At 41.0% G+C, this 23,753-nt stretch overlaps 1 protein-coding gene across 3 annotated transcripts in view; it reads right to left on the bottom strand.

Moving 5' to 3' along the window:
• The window catches only part of EXPH5 (exophilin 5), an 87,180-nt gene extending 68,420 nt beyond the window's left edge, over positions 1–18,760 (bottom strand). For 2 of the 3 annotated variants that reach the window (XM_006174889.3, XM_032472709.1), the window contains exon 1: positions 3,414–3,838. In XM_006174889.3, coding sequence (XP_006174951.2) covers positions 3,414–3,532 — 119 coding nt within the window. In that variant the 5' untranslated portion in view covers positions 3,533–3,838. Of the gene's footprint in view, positions 1–3,413; positions 3,839–18,737 lie in introns of those variants that run through there. The other variant, XM_032472710.1, reaches the window with a different exon arrangement.
• Between the last annotated feature and the right edge of the window lie 4,993 nt (positions 18,761–23,753).

The raw sequence follows: 23,753 nt of genomic DNA, 5'->3' as shown, positions 1-23,753 counted from the left end.
TTGCTATTCAAGGCAATACCGCAATACCCAGGAGTATATGTCTTGTTTTTCCTCTATTAAATTGTTTCCTCAGGGAAAAATATGGTATAGTGGAAAGAATATAGGTTTTAGAGCCAGATGGATGTGGGTTCAAATTCTAGCTCTGCCACTTATGAGCTATGTGACTTTGGGCAAGCTCCTTAACCTTGCTAGATTTCAGTTTCTCTTCTGTGCAAAGTCATTAACAATACTTATCCAAGGGACCGTTGCAAGGACTGTTCAATGGTGGGTGAAGTAATTTTGAGATGGGTCTGGATTTGAATTCTAGCTTTGCTGCTTAACTTGGACAAGACACTCAACATTTTTACATTGTTTCTTTCTCTGTGAAATGGAAATTATTGTGTATACCTAATGAGGTTATTGGGAGGATTAATTATAATTGAATATACATATAACATGTTTAATACAGTGCCTAGGATACAGTAAGGGACCAATAGATGTTAGCTATATTATTATCACAGTAATTACTATTATTACATAAAAAGGCAGCACTTTTAGGTGTTGGTGTGGCCATCTTCTCCACCTCAATCTCCCACTAGTGAGAAATAGCCAAGAACTGGACGACTGGGTCAAGGGAAAGTCATATCTTTATAGGTGTTGCCATATTGTTCACCAAAAGGATGATTTTCAACTTACAGCGCCACCATGCAGAATCTGTCCATTTCACTCCAACCCTCACCCACAGTTTTTCTGTTATTTTTAAAGCTTAAACATGGGAGCTTGAGGTTACTTCTATTTTCTTTTCTATTTTATTACTCTTCTATTTTCCAATATGTTTTGTTTCCTGTTTGGGTATCTTCTAGAGTGAATGATTTATTTCTATCTCCTGCCTATTTATCCATTTGAATCTTGGTGTTTTTCTTAAACATTTGAATACACTCTTTATATGTTGGAAACATTATAATATTTAATGCAAATACTTTCCCAGTAAGCTGGAGCCAGAGAGGTCCGGTACCATGAGGGAGGATCAGGGGAGAGCTCAGTGTGTTCAGGAGCGTTCCTAGAGGTCCTTGCATGATGAGCTCAACTAGTTTTGTGTCGTTGATACCCATCTCCGAACACCTCTGGTCTTGCCTGATACTGTATTTCTAACTGCAGGCTATGTCTTCTGAGTTGTCTTGCAGACAGATCCAGGCCATCATAGACAGGCCCCAACCAGCAAACCTTCAAACCCTCTGCATCTAGCCCCCTCCCTTATTGTCCCAGCGAGAGATCTGGAGACTGCTTCTCAGTATAGCATAAAGGCCTCTGAGAGGCTTTCAGACAAGCCTGCTGCACTTTCTCCCAAGTAATACTCTCAGATTGTAAGTCATTTGTCCTGATTTTTGATTAGGAAAATATGATGACCAAAAATGAGCAGAAGAGCCAAGCTGACATGTCATCTCAGGCCTTTTCCTCATGCCAGTACCTGCCGGTGAGCAGAACAGTCACATGGAGACTGCTCTCTAGTGACAGGTATCTGACAGTGGGACCCAGCAATCAACCAGGGGAAAATAAAGTACTAGAAGTAATTTAGCTCAAGGGTCTGCTTTCCTTAAATCATTTTTATATTTTAATGGCGACATTTTCTTAAATTGATGGGGTAATTATTTTTCATAGTTTGTTTAATAGTTAACAGTGTTGATTTTGTCTTAGCGTGATGGCTTCTTCTGTTGATGCTCCAGTTAGGATATGAGGGCCACGAAATCAGAAAATGTGTTTTAGCCTTCCTTCTGAGGCCTAGCCCAGGGGGGTTACACAATAAGGCAAGCATCAAGTCAAATATAAAAAGTCAAAATTCCCTGGAAAGAAAATTAAAATAAATGATATTACTATTTCTAAGAACTACAGTTCATGAGAAGTTCATAGTATGTTGCCAGCATCCCAAGTGGAAGCCTCCCTCCCTCCTACTAATGACTAATTCTGCCCTCAATTTCCCCTGAAATATACTGGATCCACTTAAGAAGCTCCATCCTCTCCGGAGACAAGAAACACTCCCAAGAACACACATTGTGAGCAACCACAGCCTCTTAGTCCTTCTGGAGGATGTGTTAAGACAAACTGCATGCAGCTCTAAAGCTCTCCTTCCCAAGGCTGGGTGTGCCTGTGTACACTGCACGTGCACACGTGTGGGTACACACCTGGGTGTGTGTGGGCGTGGACTGTGCTCCTGAGGCAGTTTTGCACCATTTGAGGAAATGATGGAGCCTATTTTAGTAAAGGCAGAGTATGATTGTGTGAAATACACATCTTCAAACTTCAGGTATTCATTTCTCCCCAGAAGAGACATATCTGGGTAGACAGGTGCGGTGGGGGGGGGGTGCGGGTGGGCAGGCGAGGGGTGCAGGTGGATAGTGGGATGCCTGGAAGGAAGTGGAAACCTAGAAGCTGCCCACAAACCAAATGGCTTTCTAAATTCCAATCAACGCTATACTTTTTGGTCTGAGAGTGACGCCTTGAAATTTCTTCCACAGTCCACTGGAGAAGGCCTTGAGTGGGGTTTATTCCAGGACTGGTGAGAAAGTCTTTAATTCATTCCAGGACTGATCCCAAACTTCCCCAGAAGAAAAACTGGTTAATTGACATCTCAGGCAATTATCTTGATTTCATTCTCTGGTAATGATCCCTCACCTATAATACTACAGAGTAAGGTCAAAGGCGAAATTCCGCCGCCACTTCTTACCCACAGCACCACACGCAAAGGGACCCAGACATTCTAACCACCCGACGCGTTCCAGTCCCAGCCAGGTTCACTCCACACAATTTGGCAAGTTCGTCGAGCTCCAGCCCTTGCGGTGGGAAACACTAAACCGCCAGTGAGGTGCCAGCTCTCCCGGGCCTCGCTGACAGCAGGCGTGGGGTGGAGAGGTGTCTCTGGGGCAGAGAGGGAGTGCACTGGGTGAGGGTGGACCGGCCGGAGGCCTCTGAGCACGTGGGTGCGCGCGGGCCAGGACTGCGCTCCCTGCCCCATTTCACCCGCCGGCCTGGCCCAAGCGCGCGACGTCTGGGGAGCCACCTGAGCGCGCCGCCACCCAGCCTGGACCCACTGCGGCCGATCGCCGCCCTCGTGTCCCGGCCGGGGCCGGGGCAGCTGCCGCAGGACCCACTGGAGAGAAACTTCACGAGGAACGCGCCCCCGCGGCAGTGGCAGGGGCGCTCCCCACCCAGCGCGACCAGAGCTCGCGGGCAAGCCGGCCTGGAACGCGGTGTCTGGAAGGAACCCCAGCCAGGCCTCCCGAAGTCCTTAAGAGCCAGACTCACTGAAGAGTCCCCCAGCCCCGCGCAGGTGCCGCGGGAAAGCTCTGCGCCTCCCTCCGCGCGCTCCCTGCTCCGGGGGCGCCGCGGACGCCCGCCACTGCGGACCCGACCCAGGGGGAAAGGCGTCAGCTCTGTACCTGATCCTGTCCTTCTCTGCCCTCTGGAGCTCCTCATTTCTTTCCAGCACCTGAAGGATCTTCCTGGCTTCTTCATCATTTAAGAAACTGAAATCAAACCCCTGAGGGATTTTCGTCATTTTCTCTACTGTGTGAATTACACTTAAGCCCCTTGGCGCCTCCTGTTACAGTGACATTTTTCAAGCTGTAGAAGCCCAGTTTCGGGAACTTGATCCATTAACCAATGATAAGTCCGCCCCTTTGAAAATCTAAAACCACAAACCTAGGGAACGGCCCACATCTACCGGGCTGATTTTGACAACACCTTAATGACATACTTCTCTCAACCTATCCAACCAAGAAGCAAAATGAATGGCTGAAGGGAAAAAGGGAACCAATCCCATTCCAAGGGGCGGGCCCTTCCACGCCCCCTCCCTCCCCTCCCCCACCCCCTATCGGACTTGTTAAACCAACAACCCTACGTCATTCTGGCCCTAAGTGAGGCCAAGGCTTAAGTGTTGGTTCCAGCGTATTTGTTTTGGCTGTTGCTGTTTGCTCTCAAAACTTGAGTCTGACTAGTAGAAGGAGTGAAAAGGAGAGTTTCACGACGAATCCTTCTTTTCAATAAAGAGCCTATAGGAAATAGAATTATGCTTAGAAGACCTGGAAGAGCTGAAGTCATGATACAGCTGGCTGTGGGCAGATCCGCCCCAAGGCTGAATTTACTGTATCCTTGGAAATGAATTCTTTGCTGAGTCTCCCATCCCTCAGGTGCCCCCAACTCACTGTCCCACAAAAGTCATGCTCAGACTTGAGAAAAATCAAACAAACACAAAACCGTTTATGGTATTTTAAGAGAAGAGATGCCCAAAGGATGGAAAACTAGTTTTCTGTAAGATTTGCTAATCTTAATAAACTGTTTCAGAGATGTAATAAAAGTGCCACTTTAAAACACTTAATCCTGTGACTAAAGCAAAATGTAATCCTATGAAACCACGGAAATAGTTTTCCTAGAAAGTGTTATTCCAAGATGTGATGGGAATTTCTAAATACATTCACATATACACATTTAAAAAGTTATCAAGACTTTTTCAGAAAACATTTTGTTTCTTTTGGCTTCATTCCACATGCAAAAATAACTTCGTCAGATCAACTTTCTTGCCCCATAGCCTCAATTTGGTCACTTCTTATGTAGTGGTGATGGTTACTAACATCTAAAATGTACGTCCACGGGTATCATCGCTTTTAATGGCAAATAAGCCCAATAAAGATTTTGCATCTATAACAAAAACATGTGTCAAAAATGGCAATTTATGTTTTGGCCTCTGGATTCACTACTCATCTTGATCACAGTTATTTAAGACACGTCTAGGCAGGTAGCCATTCAAATAACTTTCCGTGGGTGTCTGTTTGTTATTTCTATAAAGCAAGAACCAATTCAGTTCAACAATGTTGTACAACACACAGAACTTCTTTATAAGTAATCTCTGCATTAATGATGGTTTAGGAGTGTCTCGTATATATGATGTTTATTCTTTCCTGTTTTTTAGTGTGTTCATTTATTCAGCATACATATGGAACTTTTTTTTAAATTGAAGTATAGTCAGTTTGCAATGCTGTGTCAATTTCTGGTGTACAGCACAATGCTTCAGTCATACATGAATATACATACGTTCATTTTCATGTTCTTTTTCACCATGAGCTACTACAAGATATTGAATGTATTTCCCTGTGGTATACAGGATAAACTTGTTTTATCTATTTTATATGTACCAGTCAGTATCTGCAAATCTCCAGCTCCCAGTTTAATCTTTCCCACCCGCCTCCCCCCAATGGCAACCACAAGTCTGTAGTCTATGTCTGTGAGTCTGTTTCCCTTTTATATATAAATTCATTTTTCTTTTTTTTTTCTTTTTTTTTTAGATTCCATGTATGAGTGCTACCATACTGTATTTTTCTTTCTCTTTCCGGCTCACTTCACTTAGAATGCCATTCTCCAAGGCCATCCACGTTGCTGCAAATGGCGTTACATATGGAACTTTTTAATGTCGGCACTGGGAGGCTCTTATCTTGTTCCTGGTGTATCAGTGAATTGGCTTCAACTAACATATGATAATGCCTCCTATATGAAAGCACTGAAAAAGATAGTCCTTGTCTTTAGGAAGTTTATCATACAGTGGAGGAGATAACACAAATAGAAAAATGACTATAGCATAACATAATCAAAGTATGAAAAAAGTTCTAGAGCACAGAAGGAAGAAGTTAGTTCCAGCTGAGTGGTTCAGGGGAAGGAAATGGTATTTGCGTTGCAACATGAGGGGTCAGATTTCAACAGGAAGAAATGGAGGGTAGCGAGAAGAGATGTGGGAGTCTATTCTAGGCCAGGGAAACAGTGCGTTGAACAGCAGAAGTACACTCTAGGAATCTTCTCCTAATCCCTCAACTCCTCTGACTAATGGCCAAGTGAGTAAAATCTTGGATGCTAGAAAATACAGGGGATCTTCAGGGATTGGTAAACGATGTGTTTAAGCTAGAGTATGCATTCCAAATAGGGGTAATATTGCCTCTAGTGGAGGAAACTTTGGTTCTTGGCGGGTAAAAGCATTTCATGTTAAATGAAATACAGACATACACACAGTACATAAACAGATACACAGCATATCCACGGCATTAGATTTTCATGAGATGGATGATTAAGGAAACAATAAAATACTTTAAAAGGCCCCTTGCAGGGACAATAATAAAAAAGATTGAAAAACACTGGGGTAGTGCACAATACATGTAGAGTGAATAAGGCTGAGCCCTGGCTATAAATGAAGAATCAGGACTCCCCTGTGTAAGCAGTGAGGGGTCAATACAGATCTTAAAAATGACAGCAGTAAAGCTGGAGCTGAACATTAAGGTGATGATTCTGGCAGCAGCAGATAAGGAAGAGAAGGGCGAGGATGGGGGCAAGGACATCACTGTGTTGGAATGCCGATGCAGGACAAAGGGGAAGGAGGACCTGAACTGAACCAGGGGGAGTGGGAATAGAAAAGAGGGTTTGAGTCCAGAGATATTGGCTTGACTGGGTAACTCATTGCATGATATGAGGGTTAGGAAACAAAGAGGCGCAAAGATGATGCAAGGTTTCAAGAGAAGTGTTTGAAAGGAGACATGGTCTCTTTGATAATGGGAGAAGCATCTGGTTTATAAAAAGATCAGGAGCTCAGTTTTATACATAAAGAGTTGGAGGTTCCTGCAGTTTATCCACATGGAGATATTCAGCAAAAGTGGAAAATGTGGGACTGGAAAACCTTGAAACAGGGATGGAGGAGTATATTTGGAAGTCATCTACTTAAAGATGATCACCGAAATACTGAGACTACATAAGATGGCCAGAGTGAAGGGTCTGTTACAGAGAGTAGAGGCTGCGTTCAGAACCTTGAATGACCGCCTTGGATGGACCTCAGCTCCCAGGCATGCTTCAGCCCTGGGCTGCTGCACAAAGGGGCATGTGACTGAGAAATTTCTATACTGAGGTTTTATATTGAGAAAGTTACAGGGCATTGGGGTTTCCCTGGAAACCATACAGGCAGTTTCTATGGGGCTCTAAACTTAGTGCTTTTAAAGTAAAAATAAATCTTAAAGGGTTGTTTTATGATCTCATTCAACCAGCTCCAAGCAGCCGTTTTCATCCTTGGTATCTGGTAAACCTGACAACCTCCTGCCCAGCCTCCCAGCTAGAGAGATGCTCATCAGTTTGGTTTTTAATATTAACAGCTAGATGGACAGCAACCATCTTTCAAAATCTCCCATAGTCTCCTGTTTTCTCCAGTCTGTTTGCAAATCCCCAGAGGAAAGCTTAGTTTTTTTTTTTTCCTTCTTCTTTGACAGTTCATCCAGCCAAGAGAAATGCTGATCACAATACTTGCTTGAATGTCTGAACTTTTGTCACCTAAAGTCACTTATGCCCCCAGTAAGCCATTGCAAATCATCTCTGTAGACTGGGGTTGGGTTTTACACAGAGGTAAACAGCAGGCTATGGGTGGGTTTGGGTGAGAGTTTTCAGTTAAACAAGCAAATACGAGTTGGCTTAAATGTAAGATGCAGTAACAGGCCTTTATTAGTAAACAAGAGATGGAAAATTCTGAGAAGGGAGTTTGCACAGGGAGTTCACACAGTTGTTTATTTCAGTTTTCACTTTTCTAGTTGTGCAGTGAATAGCTTGGCCCATCTAGGTAGGAAACTCCCTTTATGGTTCGTCCTGAATCTGCAATTATGGAGCAAAGATTAGAACAGCAGCTTAAACTCTCTGAACGTTAGTTTTTTGTTTGTTTTTCTTTTATGTTTATAGAAATAAAAACGATAATAATAGAACCAATCTTGTAAGATTATTTAAAAATTCACTGTGATGATGTATGTAAAGCTGTTAACAAGGTCGATCCTCAATAAATGGCACCCAGTAACAATGTTCATGCACAGAGCAGCCGACTATTTTAAAAGTGACATTTTCTCTGGCTACAAAAGTACTACCTATTTATCGGGGCTTGGGGAAAATCGAAAAAAGAAAACACAGGAAAAAACCAGATGGAGATCAAAATCTCGGCTTTATTCCTGGTTAGCAAATGGAAGAATATGTCTTAGTTCTGCAGCCATGTGGGCTCACTAGTCCTGCCCCTTCCAAGTCCATCCAGTCCTTAGGGCAGAGCACCACAAGGAGACCTGGATCTGGGGAGCAGATGTAATTGGTGCCAGGAAGCTGGTAGGGAGAATGCCCATCAAGTGCTTCAAGCTTTTTAATAGATCAGTCCGATCCAGTCAAAAGGCATGGATCGAGGAATTTCATTCCCTTACCATCCTCTAATCAGATGACTTCCTCCTCCGTCTACCCTGAGAAGGAATAAGCAAGGATCAGGTGGAGAGGATGGGACGTTCCTTCAGTCATGGATGTTCCCCCACAGAAAAGTGAGGGGACGGTAGTTCCCTGTAATAATGTTCACTACGTAAAAATATATTGAAAATAGAAAAGAAGTATTAATAATCTATCATCTAACTATAACTATTTGTATTTGTAAATATTGTAATTTATATCCTTATATGTCCCCATTCCATTTATATCTAATATATGGCATTATATTAAGTAATCTTCTATAATATCTCTTCATATGGCTGCATTAGCCCTCCCTAGGATAATGAAGTATCATGGCCTTTTGAGTAACAGAAGCATCATGCAAGATTCATAAAGACTTCTGGATTGTCACTGAACCCTGCTGTGACAGACAGCAGAAGTATGGGTCTGAAACCCGAAGTATCATATAAGGGAAGGGGACCAGAACCTCCTGTTCTTTTGTGTCAGAATTCAGTACATGTGGGCTCTATATCTCAAAATCTAGCAGACAAAGCCCCCAACACCTGCCAAATCAAGGATCTAAACAATACACAGACTTACTATTCATCCTAGCCCTAAACTTTATGCTTCATCTCACATCTTCACGGAAGGGCTTTCAGTGTTCCCACTCCACCTGAAAGATGAAGGAGGGACGTGGTGGACTCTGAGATTCGTACCGACACCCAGCACTCTGCTCCAAAACTCAAAAAAGAGGTAAAACATTTCCCAGGGCATTATATGGACCTATTGTGATCTTGAGAGCAACACCCGAAAGAACTGGTTCAGTAAACAAACACACAAACCGAAAAACACAGGGCAATTTCCCCTGTGACTATAAACGTAGGGAAAAAAACTCCTAAGAAAAGTGCCAGCAAATCAAAGGTAGTAATATATTAGATGACTATTTAGATTGACTTCTTTAAGATCAGAGGCTTACATTTGTTTGCCTCCATGGTACTAATCTATCAAACTTGATTTTACTCTTTGAGTCCAGGAGATTGCTACCTGGGTAACTTGGAAAGCATGAGGGAGGTGAGAAGAAAAGAGAAGACTCTTCTATGCCTGCCCTGCTTTATTGCCTGGAGAGGTGGGGAAAGTGGGACAGAAAGAGTAAAGGAGAACCCTGATACAGAAGACTGAGCTCAGCTCCTTCCAAGCTGGGGAGAAATACCCACTCAGCCTGAAACAAGCAAGACTGAGAACTGCATCTTCCTCTCCCATCCGCTGGTGCGCAACAGCCTCTTTGCAACCTGTAATTAACTGAACCATTATGGTTAATTAATACAGACTGACATCAAATCCAATGGTGGCTCAGACTAAACTGGAAGGTGTCTTTTTCTATACAATTTTTTAACATCTTTATTGTGGTATGTTTCCTGTACAGTAAACTACACATATTTTTGATGTACAATTTGATGGATTTAGATAAATGTATATACACACCCTCTGTACATTTTAAAGAAAGTTTATTAATATACTTGGATTTCTTCTTTTTTTTTTTTTTTTTTGATTCAAGAACCTGGGTTGTAAACTAGATAAAATTGTTATCTGTTTAGTATCACTAGAACAGAACCAAGATCTTGGTCCTTCAATACTTACACTGTGATTTAAGCAGGCAAATTTCCATAAAATAGAATTTGGTAATTTCATTTCTTGTTTCTAAATTCATTACCAGGACCAAGCTTGCATCTAGTTGGAAGACTTTAAGCAAATCAAAATAATTAAGCCCTCCCCAATTAACCCCCATAACTTAATCTGGATATATTTAAAGTACTTTTGGCCCTTCTCTGCCTCTACTCATCACCTGCTCTAATTCATGGGATGTGCCTCAAATAGTCCTTAAACCACACAAACTTCAGGATTCAAGCCGTCACTTTGCTGTGGCACCCTGATTGCTTCCCCTGATTATATTTGTTGTTTTATATGGTTAGAGGGTTATTGTGGCTAAAAATTTAAAGTTTGTGTCCCCTCAAAATTTATATGTTGAAACCTACCCCCCAATGTGATGGTATTAGGAGGTGGGACCTTTTGGGGGGTGATAAAGTCCTGAGGGTGGAGCCCTCATGAATGGGATTAGTGCTCAGGGAAAGGGCCCTCGCAGAGCTCCCTAGACTTTTCCACCTTGTGGGGTCAGAGAGAAGATGGCAGTCCATGAACCAAGACGTGGTCCTCACCAGACACTGAGTCTGCTGACACTTCGATCTTGGACTTCCCAGACTCCAGCACGAGAAGTAAATTTCTGTTCTTTCTAAGTCCCTGGCCTATGGTGTTTTGTCATAGCAGCCTGAACAGGCTAAGACAATTGTCAAGTAACAAGTTGAATGACAGTACAATGCTATCAAGTGTCTTCAAACGGTATAATGATACATAAGCTTCTAGATATGAGCAGTTGAAAGTACACAGAAAATTGCTGATGTGCATTGAGAAGCATGCTAAATCCTCTAGCTGAGCCTGTGGGCAGGAAAGAATTGTCTGCAACAGAGGGGCTTCCTACGGTTAATAGAATATTCCTGCAGAAGATGAAAATATGCCACATACGCTGTCGCCACTGAGTTAGACTGTCTAACTTGAATATAATTGAGCTGAAATGAGTGCTATCTTGGAATAGAGTAACTTCCAGGTCTTGCTAGATCCTATTAAACTAATTGTTGTGTAGATGAAAACGTGCCAGTGCTTTAATTAAGTCTGTGTTATAATACTAACAATCACATGATGGTATGTATTATATTAGATGTTTTTCTAGTCAAGGGGTTTACCTGAGAGACTATTTTTAAAAATTAACAGCATACTTCAACTAATAGTCATAGGAGAGAAAATGACTTGACATATAAAGAAATATAAACTAGGACTAGTATCCCCAAGACTGACTAAGAAATGATCATGTAAACTTATGACCACGTGAAGAGCAATCCAAGCTTATAAACAATAATTTATATAATAATAGATGTCCTACTTCTGGGCCCTCTTTTTTAAAACCTTAAGTACTGAAATTCAATCAATATTTTTTCTTAAAGCTGTTTTCTGTAGATATAAATGGTCCTCATGCTTTTAAATCTTTATGATAACAGCAAAAGCTATGGAAATGTTTATCTTTTTGCCTGAAGTGTAAATATTTGAATACAGGATGATGGGGTCTTTATATCTCTTTCCTATTTGTTTTTAAGGCTGGTCCAACTGCGATGACACAGTAACCATTCAATGTGCTTCCCCTCATGGCTTATCACATTGCCCACTTGAAACACTACTCTTTACATCCGGTACCCATTTCCAACACATGCGTCTACCCATTCATTCTGGGTTGATTCATTAATTCATTTAAGGTTATCTTTGTTCACGCATTCATTCAATAAATATTTATCGAGCACCTGCCATGTGCCAGGCACTTCTCTTTACATCTTAATTCTAGTTTCTCTTTTTAGTTTAATTTTCTCCAAATTCCCAGTTGGTCATTTTGAGCAATTATTTGCCCCAACATCTTACAGCTCTCTTTTTGAAGAGTGCATTCTATATAAATCTATGTTACCCAGCAGTTTTCCAGAGGGGCAGGTTACCGAGGCTAGATGGGTTTCTTCTGTTACTCTCTGTTGTCCTTAGACTCCCACTTCACTAAAGCTGTCCTGTATTACAAAGTGTGTCACAAGATACTGATAGGAAGCCGGGGGGAGGGTATAGCTCAGTGGTAGAGACGGTGCTTACCACGCACCAGGTCTTGGGTTCAATCCCGGTACCTCCATTAAAATAAATAAACAAACAAACAAACAAATAAATAAACCTAATTACTCCCCCCAAAGAAAAACAAGAAAAAAAATTTTTGTTAAAGAAAGAAAATAGATCCTAATGCCTACTGAAAATACTGTGCAAACCATATATAATTTCCCAGATTGGTTTAAAAATCATATGTCAATGGATATGGCTTCCTTTGTGGTGCTGAAAATGTTCTGGAGCTAGACAAAGGTGGTATTTGTACAACATGGTTTGTACTAATCGCCACTGAACTGTTCGCTTTAAAATGGTTAATTTCATGTTCTGTGAATTCCAGTTGAATAAAAATTTTTTCAATTGTCCATGTTGATAAAATTGTAAACCTCTCCCTTTTCACCTCAGTTGTCTAGGAAATCGTCCAAATGTAAACTCAGTATATCAAACATAATGTCATTATTAACTCAATCTTCTCAAAATGTGAAGCTTAAGTTTAGTCCAACAAGACAGCATTAAGTCAAAGGCATTGTAAACACAGGGCACAGCTTCTCCATTCTGATTTATAGCCTGTTTGCTCCATATATACTTTGAATGTTGGAACAAATATAATCTCCACTTGAGGGTGGAGGGAGCCGTTCCTAGTAAGACCTGATAACCATAAGGAACAATACTTCCTTAGGGATTGACATGGAGGAAAGAAAGCCTGTTTCTAGAAGGAGTGAGTGCCAGTTTGAGAGATTTAAGGGGAAAGATGGCTGGGATTCTGGAATGATATTGGGGAAACATAACATGGTTATTAGCCATAAGTAAATATGCATTTTGATATGTACCTAATGGTCTAGACAGAAAAGAAGAAGTTCTGATGGTAATTGATCTATTTTAGACTAATTTTTGGAGGTAGGCAGTTATTTTTGCTGCATTTAATTGAGAGAAAGGCTGAATATTTTTGCTGATTAAAGAGAGCCTGGGAGCAGCCAAGATAGTGGAGCAGGAGGATGCTCTTAGCTCACCCTCTCCCACGGACACACCAAGAGAGACAGCCATGGACCCACCCATTCGCTCAGAACACCTGCTGAACCTTGACAGAACATCGCCTTCTTCAGAAGACAAAATTCCTCAGAAATCTGGTAGGAGGGAAAAAAAGAAGAAGTAAAAGGAACTTAGTGCAGGACCTGTCCTATGAGGAGAGAGTGACAAAGGAGTCATAGTGCTGTTATGTTGGGAGACTCTCTCTCCAAAGGAGAGGTCAGCTGGGATGGAGGGGGAACCCCCGAGGCCTGGAGGAGTGCACAGCAGCCCTTGGCCAACAGAACTAAGAGAAACTGGCCCAAGGGGTCCCTGCGATCCCCAACCCTAAGTGCAAGCTGGGGGTGGGGTGGGCTGGGACTGGCTGCCAGAAATGGGAGGAGGGCTGGGGCCGACTGTGCAGAGGTAGCCTCAGGGGGCTGGAGTGTGCCATGGGCTGTGGCTGGGAGTGTATACAAAACAGAATAGCCTGGGTCCCCCATAAAAACAGGAAAGCAAGCAAGCAAGCAACACTGCTGGTGTGCATCGTAGGGAGAGGCGCAGCACGGCTGGACCATAGCCTCTGTCTCTGCAGACCCATGGCACCATCGCTGGTGTGTCCTCAGGAGAAGAGAGGTGGGGCTCGGCCATATCCACCATATTTGCTGGTGGGTGGCTCCCAGGAGGAGGTGGGGTTGAAATAGAATTGGCAATAAAAAACCTCCCTACAAACAAAAGTCCAGGACCAGATAGCTTCACTGGGGAATTCTACCAGATATACAAAGAACTCATACTGGTCCTAAAACTCTTCTAAAAGGTAGAAAAGGAGAGAGTACTCTCAAACTCATTCTATGAAGTCACCATCACCCGGCTACTAAAACCAGCCAAAGACACTACCAAAAAAGAAAATTACAGGCCAATATCACTGATGAACATAGATGCAAAAATCCTCAACAAAATATTAGCAAACAGACTCCAACAGCACATAAAAAGCATCATATACCATGATCAAGTTAGATTCATCCCAGGGACAAAAGGATGGTTCAATATATGCAAATAAATCAATGTGATACATACATTACATCAACAAAAGAAAAGACATAAATCACATGATCATCTCAATAGATGCAGAAAAAGCATCTGATAAAATTCAATACCCATTTATGATAAAAACTCTTACCAAAGTGAGTATACAGTGAACATATCTCAATATAATAAAAGCTGTTTATGACAAACCCACAGCCAGCCTAATACTCAACAGTGAAAAGCTGAAAGCCTTCCCACTAAAATCTGGAACAAGACAAGGCTGCCCACTCTCACCACTTCTATTCAACACAGTCTTGGAAGTCCTAGCCACAGCAATCAGGCAAGAAAAAGAAGTAAAAGGGATCCAAATTGGAAAAGAAGAGGTAAAATTGTCACTATATGCTGATGACATGATACTCTTTATAGAAAATCTGGCATAAAAGCAGACATATGGACCAATGGAACAGAATAGAGAGCCCAGAAATAAATCCATAGGCCTATGGTCAATTAATCTTTGACAAAGGAGGCAAGAATACACCATGGAGAAAAGACAGTCTCTTCAACAAGTGTTGTAGGGAAAACGGGACAGCAGCATGTAAATCAATGAAGTTAGGACACTCCCTTACACCATACACAAAAATAAACTTAAAATGGCTTAAGACAAGACATGATAAACCTCCTAGAAGAAAACATAGGCAAAATATTCTCTGATATAAATCTTAACAATGTTCTCCTAGGCCAGTCTCCCCAGGCGATAGAAATAAGAGCAAAATAAACAAATTGGACCTAATTAAACCTATAAGCTTTTGCACAGCAAAGGAAACCATGGCAAAACAAAATGACAACTTATGGAATGGGAGAAAATATTTGCAAATTTTATGTGAGTGACAAAGGGTTAATTTCCAGAATATATAAAGAGCTCACTCAACTTAATAACAACCAAACAACCCAATCCAAAAATGGGCAGAAGACCTAAACAAGCAATTCTCCAAGGAAGACATACAAATGTCCGTTAGGCACATGAAAAAATGCTCAATATCACTAATTATCAGAGAAATGCAAATCAAAACTACAATAAGGTATTGCCTCACACCAGTCAGAATGACCATCGTTCAAAAGTCCATGAATGATAAATGCTGGAGAGGGTGTCGAGAAAAGGGAATCCTCCTACACGGTTGGTAGGAATGTAGTTTGGTGCAGCCATTGTGGAAAACAGTATAGAGATTCCTGAAAAAACTAAAAAAAGACTTACCATATGATCCAGCAATCCCACTCCTGGGCATATATCCACAGGGAACTCTAATTCAAAAAGATACATGCACCCCAATGTTCACAGCAGCACCATTTACAATCGCCAAGACATGGAAACAATCTCAGTGTCCATCAACAGATGACTGGATAAAGAAGCTGTGGTACATTTATACAATGGAATACTACTCAACCATAAAAAAGAATAAAATAATGCCATTTGCAGCAACATGGATGGACCTGGAGATTGTCATTCTAAGTGAAGCAAGCAAGAAAGAGAAAGAAAAATACCGCATGATATCACTCATATGTGGAATCTAAAAAAAAAAAAAAAAGAAAAAAGAAAAAAGGGGACACTAATTAACTCACCTACAAAACAGAACAGAGTCACACACATAGTAAATAATCTTATGGTTATGGAGGGAAGGGGATGGGACGGGATAAATTTGGGAGTTTGAGATTGCAAATGTCATTCATGATATATAAAAATATATTTAAAAAAAAGTTTCTTCTGTATAGCACAGGGAACTATATTCAATATTTTGCAATAGCATTTAATGAAAAAGAATATAGAAATGAATATGTGTATTATATGCATGACTGGGACACTGTGCTATACACTGGAAATTGACACATTGTAACTGACTGTACTTCAATTAAAAAAAAGAAAAAAGAAAGAAAAATGGAACCAAAAAACAAAAAAGAGAAACTATTTTCATTTCAATTCATCCTTCTCTCATTCTACCTACTTTTTGGTATTTTCTGTATTTACTTTATGTACATTATTATTAGAATTAGAATTCAGAGAGATTTTTCTACTGAGGTCTGACCCAGGCCCTTTTCTATAAGCAAGTGTCATGGGTTTATAGACGATGAAAAGGGAAGGCAACGTGAATGTCCAGAAGAGGACTTTTAAAGAAGTGGGTACTGAAGAGAGGAAGCCAGAAAAGTGGTCTGGAAGTGGATGTGGAGGCTGAGTTGAGTGCCAATACCTAAGCGTCCTGGGACTCCAAGGTCAAAGGGGCCAGGTCAGCATAAGAAGGGGCCACCACTTCTGGTCAAGGGGGAAATTTGGGTAGTGAGGACAAAATCAGTTTTTGGTTAAAGGGAAAGGAGCTCTCAAAGTCTGCAACTGCCTAGGAAATTTTGGTGACATTAATAAGGGTTTCAGAGGTCCTATAGTAAATAAGGCTGTCGCATGAAGCTGAGTTGAATGGGACTGACTTGGAAGGGACTGGAAGTTAAGAAGAGGTCAGTGGACAAGAAAGACCCTTCCCAAGAGCAAGATCACAGGGCCCAGAATGGGCTCTCGGCAACAGAAAAAAGGTCTAGGACTAGAGCGTCATGTTGATCATTCCCAAAGTTCCGGATGGAACTGGGGTGCCATGGTGAGACACCTTGAAAGGGTGCTGCAAGGGAGAGAAACTTCCACTGAAGATAAATTTTAGCCATCTTTTCCAAAATGAATTGATCACAAAAACAGTGACCCTGATGTTTCAGTTCTTTTCATCCTGCAGAGACTCATTGTCTGAGTATCACTAGCCTGAGGTTTACAAGAGGAAGCAATGACATGTGTCTGCCTAGTTGGTGCATAGGAGGAGATGTTACAAAAATTACAAAAATTAAACTGTGTGCTCTGTTAGAGCAGTGGTTCTCAACCATTTTTCTGTCCCCAGGAACATTTGACAAAGTCTGGAGACATTTTTCACTGTCACCACTGGGGGACAGTGAGTATTACTGGCATCTACTGTAGGGTCAGAGACGCTGCTGAAACCCTACAACTCCCCACAACAAAGAATTATTTGGTCCCAAATGTCAGTAGTGCTGAGGTTGACAAACCCTGTATTAGAGTGATTTGGAGTGAGAGAACCTGGATTCTGAGACAGGCTCCACTTAACTGCTAACTCTGTGTCCTTTGAAAAGCCACTCAGCCTCTCTGATGGATCAGAAGAGATAAAGCTGCTTGACCTACTTATATGACATATATGATGATGCATCCTTCTGAAAAGCATGAAATACAAATGTAATAATTCACCATCACAGGCGGTGACTGGCACAGTCCCTCCCATCCAGCTCTTTCCTGCTGCCCCTTCTCACAACTCCTCCCTCTTGGAGGATTGCAGCAGACTCTAAGCTCTTTCGAGTCCCTTTTTCGAAAAGGAAACTAGACTTGTTTTCCTGAAGTATTGCTTTAAGCATGTGACTTTCAGCATCAGTAATCCACGAGACAGGGCACCACCTTCTACATCAATCCTTGAATTGCCTACTTCTAAAGTCCCATCTTGATATGACTCTATTATCCCTCCAAAACCAGCCCCACCAGTTGCTTTCCTCAGGGTCCCTGCCTTTGCTCAGTCTCTTTCCCTGCCTTGTGCTCTCCCATCCCCTGCACTGTGCTTGCCTACATTCTGCTCATCCTAAGGCTTGGCTCAGCTTTACTTCCTTTGTACTTCCCTTTGGACCTTCTCCAAGCTACCTGCCCTACTTCTCCAAAAGCTTTTAATTTGATACCAAGTTATTCATTATTTTTTCATGTATTTTTAAATTTGGAGTCTCTAATGAGATTGTAAACTTCTTGATTTTAAACCTTTTAAAGACAAGAGTTTCATTCTAAAAACTCAGCTCCACTCACTTTGCATATGAAGACTTTCCTGACCCCTCCCCGTGTGAGTCATCCCTGACAGATGACACCCTCCCTCAAGCCTCAGTCTACCCAAACAAACCTTTCCCATGGCACCTAGAACTAATTCTTCACTGCACTTTTCATTTACATTACATTTCTCCCCTCGCTAGATGGCTAACCCAGTGAAGCAGGAACTGTGTCTTAATTATTTTTATTAAACTCATACATTCTGTTCCAGGTTCAATTTTCTCGTGTCACTTATTGATTTTAATAATCTGTAAACAATTGAGAACATTTCCATTCACCCTCACAGAATTCAAAGACCTTAAATGATGGTTTTTCATTGTGGCCATCTAAGAGTCATCATTTTGAAGCTCAGGAGAAATAAGAGAGATTGGGAGCTCTAAAAATAGAGGCTCTTCTCCTGAAATACTGTGAAATATGAATCTGAGAGTGAACAGAAGCTGTTCCAGACAACAGAGTGATACAGGTACAAAACATTACTATGAAAACATCACTTTCTAACATAGGATTTTAGAAAAAGGGAGGAAGAGCCTCATTTTTGTTTGTTCCCTTTCTCATCTGCTTGTTACTTAGAAGGCTTGAAGAGCTTTCAATTCTTTCAAAGTTAGAAGAATTCTAGAGTTCTCACTTAATATTAACATTGAGAATGAGAATTATTTTAAAAACTTACTTAGGGCTATATTTATTAAATGTCATGCTGTTTTAGTGTGGGAAAATATAAAGTCCACTGGAAAAGACTCCATCATAATTTTTCTTCATTCAAAATACACTCTAAATAAAACATTCTCGCATCCACACATGACTAGCAGAGCATCAAACAATTGGAAACCATGTCACTGCTGGTACTTACATCTGAGCAGCTGGAACTGGTGGTGTGACTGGCATGGCGGCTCTAGAATGTGCTAACAATTGTCTTTGTTTTGTTTGGCTCATATATACATACGCTCTTCTAATTTGCATGCATAATTACCTAAATGCCAAGCAATTACGCACTTTCCTAAGTGATTTATTATTATTATTATTATTATTATTATTATTATTATTATTATTATTATTATTATTATTATTATTATTATTTATACATGAGAGGAATCCCTCCCCTTCCCTAATCTTTCATGCCTCCACCCACAGTTACATTAAATGAGGTCCCCCATGTCTACCAATTGCCTTCTGTTAGATCAAATTGAGGGTTATTTTTGTAGCCCTGGGACTCTGTCCTATTATTTTCCAGAGTTTTCCCCCATGAACCATTTTTTAAAATCTTGTCTTTGTTGAAGAAAGTTGTATTCTGGCATTTTAGGCAAATCACACAGTTCTAACTCCTTAGGCGATCGATATATTAATGCTGCATGAGGTTCCTCAGCGCCCCCACTTCCTTTGGCAAAGGAGTGATTTCTCCCTATTAGACAATTAGATGCAGTGGAGAGTCCCAGGGCAATGAGCCTTAAAGGAACATGTTCAGAGATTCCGAACCAGTAGTGGGCCTTCAGGGCTGTCAGCTCTGATGTTGACAGAGAAATAGCACCAGCCAACCAATCACTCCATCCTCATTGTTTCCCCACTTTTACCAAAAAGAAATTGACATGTAATATTGTATTGGTTTAAGGTGTGCGTAATGATTTGATACAGGTATATACTGTGTCCCTCATTTTTTATGAGCATCTTAGGAACATGGTGAGAAATTATTCAATTGTTGTTTCAAGCAGCACTCAGAAAATAAGATACTTAAAAAATTTTTACAAGTTGTGTGAATTTCTGAACTAGTATTTTGAAGAAGTTGGGCTATTAATTCTTGTATGTGTTATTAACAGAATCAGCTTTAAAAGCCTTTATATTTCTGGATTGAAACACACTTTCAAAATGTTTATGCAAGTAACAGGACGATTAAGATAATCATATACAGAGTTTAGTTTCAAAAATTGTAAAAATTTAAGAAGCTACTGTGGTCAGATTTCATTACTGCGCTGATGCCCATCAAGACATGCCAGATGAATTACTATCGTCCTGAACAAGCTAACCTACAGCAGAACATATAAGCCTGATTGTGTCGATGAGTCATAATTTTTAAGTTTCCATTTATGAAGCGTATCAATCAGGAACTCTGTCTTGACTGAATTAAAGCTGGCAAAAAAAAAACACTGCAGCCATTACTAATGGCGGAGGAATGTATGTTTTATGTTCTATTCATACCCTGAATAGATCATTAACAAAGCCAAATGACCAGAGCACAACGCGGTGGTCTAGTCTGGGTCATACCCATAGGGGTGCATTGCTTATTTGGCAACTCTCAAGGTCAACAGTTGGCATGAGGAGAAGCTGCTTCTGACAGAGGTTTTGAGAATGGCATCAAAGTGTTAGAGCAGGCAGATAGCTAGATACGAGCAGAGAAAGAAGAACACAGGCCAAACGGCAAATATTGGGCAAAAAGGTGGGGCATGGCCCAAATGCAGGAAACAATACATCATGTAAGCACCAGGGGTCCCTGGGCAGACAAAGAAAAGCAGGAACCTCTGCGCTGACAGGTGGTCACATATTTTGGGGTGACAAGAGGTCTGGAGGCCGACAAAGAAAGGTAGGAAAAGGCAGGGACGCTCCAGTGTCCAAATGTAACCTTTTGCTCATTATGCCCTTATTTCAAAAAAATTAGCCTTGCAGGTTAGAAGTACCCATCATGCACCGACGCCATGACACTTCAGATCCAGACTAAATAAGGACAAAAATCTCTCCTCCCTTCGGGAAGGTGGAGCTGGGGTGAAAATCAGGGAATATGACCCCAAACCCTTCCGTCCCCCCTGAGTATACTGCTCATTCATTTTTCCACTCTGTGTAACCCACTTGCCAAAGAAACTCAGGGCAGCCGCTCACCTGAGCCTGCCCACTCTCCCCTTGAGAATTTAATATCCATCCCTTAATAAATCCTCACTTTACTTTCTTAACCTCTGCATCTTGTCTCTGAATTCTTTCTGGGACAAGACAAGAACCTGGACACCAGCTACATCTACCAGCAACAAAAGCAGTTAAAGAAGTTTGTTTGGAGGGCCTACCATAAGCCCAGCATGTCACAGTCCAGAAATGCATTAATTCACTCACTTAGTCACTCATCAAATGTGTTCTGGATACTCATTGTGTGGAAGATACTATGTGGGAAACCCAGACTCTCAAGGATGTTAGCTGGCAGAGAAAACTTAGTTGTGCCAAGGGCGATATAAACAAAGAGGTTGAAATGCTTAAAACAGAGAAGTGACCTACTTCTTTCTTACCAAAGGCCAGGAGAAAAGCTTTATGTGTCAACCATAGCAGCTTATCAGTGAGGTTCCTCTTTGCTACCAAGAGTCTCTTTTAATATGGAGCCAATGCTATATCAGTTGTATTGCTTAACAGACACAAAAAAATTCATGTTATCTCAAGAGAAACTGTTATACCAGTTACATTAGGAGATGCTTTCCTGTGGGGAAAAAACTGTATTCTCCCATCCTTACCTCAAATAGTTATTCACAATAATTTAGGATGTGTTGTTTGAGTGACTATTTAATTTGTAAATAAATACAACTCCTAGGAATGCATACAGCATTTTATGGAATTGAGGAAAATGTATACGATTCATTTCGTTTCTTCCATAGTCATAAAATGAAAGTATATTTGTGCATAAAGAGTATTTACATTAAAAAATAAAATAATCTAGGTCTTTTGTGTTCGTCTGTACTTAAGGTATGCTGTCCATTTTTTAACTGATGAACAAAACAACCTGGATATTCAAACTTAAAACATAACTCATGACTCAATTGCTTCTTGACTTTAAAGCCTGTTGTCTAATGGTTTTGCCTCATTGGGATTATATGAATCATCCATCATCTTGTCCCTCGTTGGGATTATATGAATCACATCTTGTCTTCCGTGTGTTGACTGACTAGCAGGAGGCCTCCTGGTTTCCCCTGAGAGATTGTTTCCCTTTTGCTGTGGTCAACATCACCGTAATGCTTGGAAAGGATGATCACATCCCAGGGTCCCGGATGGGGTCCTGAGCCAGGAGGCTGAATTAGGGATAGCACTGTTCTGTCTTATCCCTTAAATATTCCATGAGCCTCTACTTCCTGTCATGCTTAATATTGTAGTCCTTGGCTTTTAAGACTTTACAACCTGGCAGAGGAGTAGAAAAGGTAAGAGTAAAATGAATAAAATGGGCCAGTGTAAGGGGTTTATAATATGTAACCTCGGAACTTCAATGTTAATTAAGGTCCCTCTTAAACTAACACTGGAAGACTGACATAAACCCCAACACTCTCCCATTTTGGAATAGGAAATCCTTAGATTGCTCCCGGGCTTCTGTTTTTCCTTTAATGTTTAACGCTCTAAGAGTATTGTTTGTTAATGGATCGCCATGTTTGGGGACAGAGGGGTATGGAGGGAAGAGGAAAAGAAGGGGGAAGAGAAGGAAGATGACTACGGTCTAGTCCAGGAATGCTTCAGTGATTCAGAAGGAGGTGGAAGCTTGACCTCTTCACTATGACCTTGTCAGCCGAGGAGATGCAGATGCTGTCTGCGGGCATGAGAAGCTGGGTCACCTTGCAAAGGTGCAGATGAGCTAAGGTCTTCCTTCTGTATCCTTTTTGTAATTTCCACTAATACCAAATGCACACCAAAGTAGTTGTAGACAGGTTCAAAGTGTCTTGGGATTGTATTAGATTAGTGGATAATCAGTACATTTATGACAGATTTGGGGGAAAATTAATAAAGAAACAAAGTTAGTGGAAGCAAAAGCCACCGAAGCCACTTAAACAGAATGCTTAGGACTTGACTGTGTGGGTCTAACGTGCCAGAGACCCGTGCAACCTCTACCCACCCCATCACTTTCCTCACCTCTTGTAAGCTCCTGTGGCAGAAGGAGATTTAATTTTTACTTCTAGTGTATATATTTGTTGGAGTTAGTAATAAAATTAATTTTAAAAATCAGAAAAGAATAACTTTAAAAAATGCTGATGTGTTTGAATAGATAAATTGAGGAGGCTTTTTTTAGAGATTTAGAAGTGAGGTGGTATATGAGTGTATATGAGAGAGTGTGTGTGTGTGTGTGTGTGTGTGTGTGTGTGCTTACACAATCATTTTTTTGAATTTGTGATCCATTTTTGAGGGGGATGAGTCCTTATATCATTAAGAAATATTTCTGCCAGACACATTTATTTTTCTATAGTATTCTTAGGTGAATATTCTCAGACAGACGTCTACACCTGTGAATGCTTCCACATAGCTATGGAAACATACAAATTCTGAATGGAAAAAATTCACGTTACGTAGCTTCCACCAGAGAAATAATCACATCCAGTTTTCACTGGAGTCTCTGGGAAAGCTAAACATCTCACTCTTACAACTCAAGTTTAACCTAGAATTAAATGGAACAACTTTATAAAAGGACTTGAGTTTTAAAAACTAACTCCACTCCTTACCTTCCGCATCGCCCCATATAAATAAAATTGACAACATCACAAATAGTAGTCATCTTCTTGTGGTAAATAGGATTCATGTCCACAGTAGCCCCTTGTGAAATCTCCCCATTTCATACCCCCTATTTCTCATGGATGCCTGAGGCTGGTGCTTGAGAAATTATTTTTACCTTCCTTATACCTTGACTTTAGATCTGAACTGGATGTCACCCTGGCCACTAATATAAATGTATACTCATGCTGTTTGATTTTTTTTTTTTTTTGGAGGTGGGGAGCTAATTAGGTGTTTCTTTCTTTCTTTCTTTCTTTCTTTCTTTCTTTCTCTTTCTTTCAATGGAGGTGCTGAGGATTGAACCCAGGACCTCCTGCATGCTAGGCACACGCTCTACCACTGAGCTATACCCCCCACCCCTCACGCTGTTTGAAAA

This window comes from Camelus ferus, chromosome 33 (assembly GCF_009834535.1).
Source record: "Camelus ferus isolate YT-003-E chromosome 33, BCGSAC_Cfer_1.0, whole genome shotgun sequence".
NCBI lineage: Eukaryota > Metazoa > Chordata > Mammalia > Artiodactyla > Camelidae > Camelus > Camelus ferus.
Note: the sequence above shows the minus strand (reverse complement) of the source record. Positions and strands in the feature narration are given on the sequence as shown.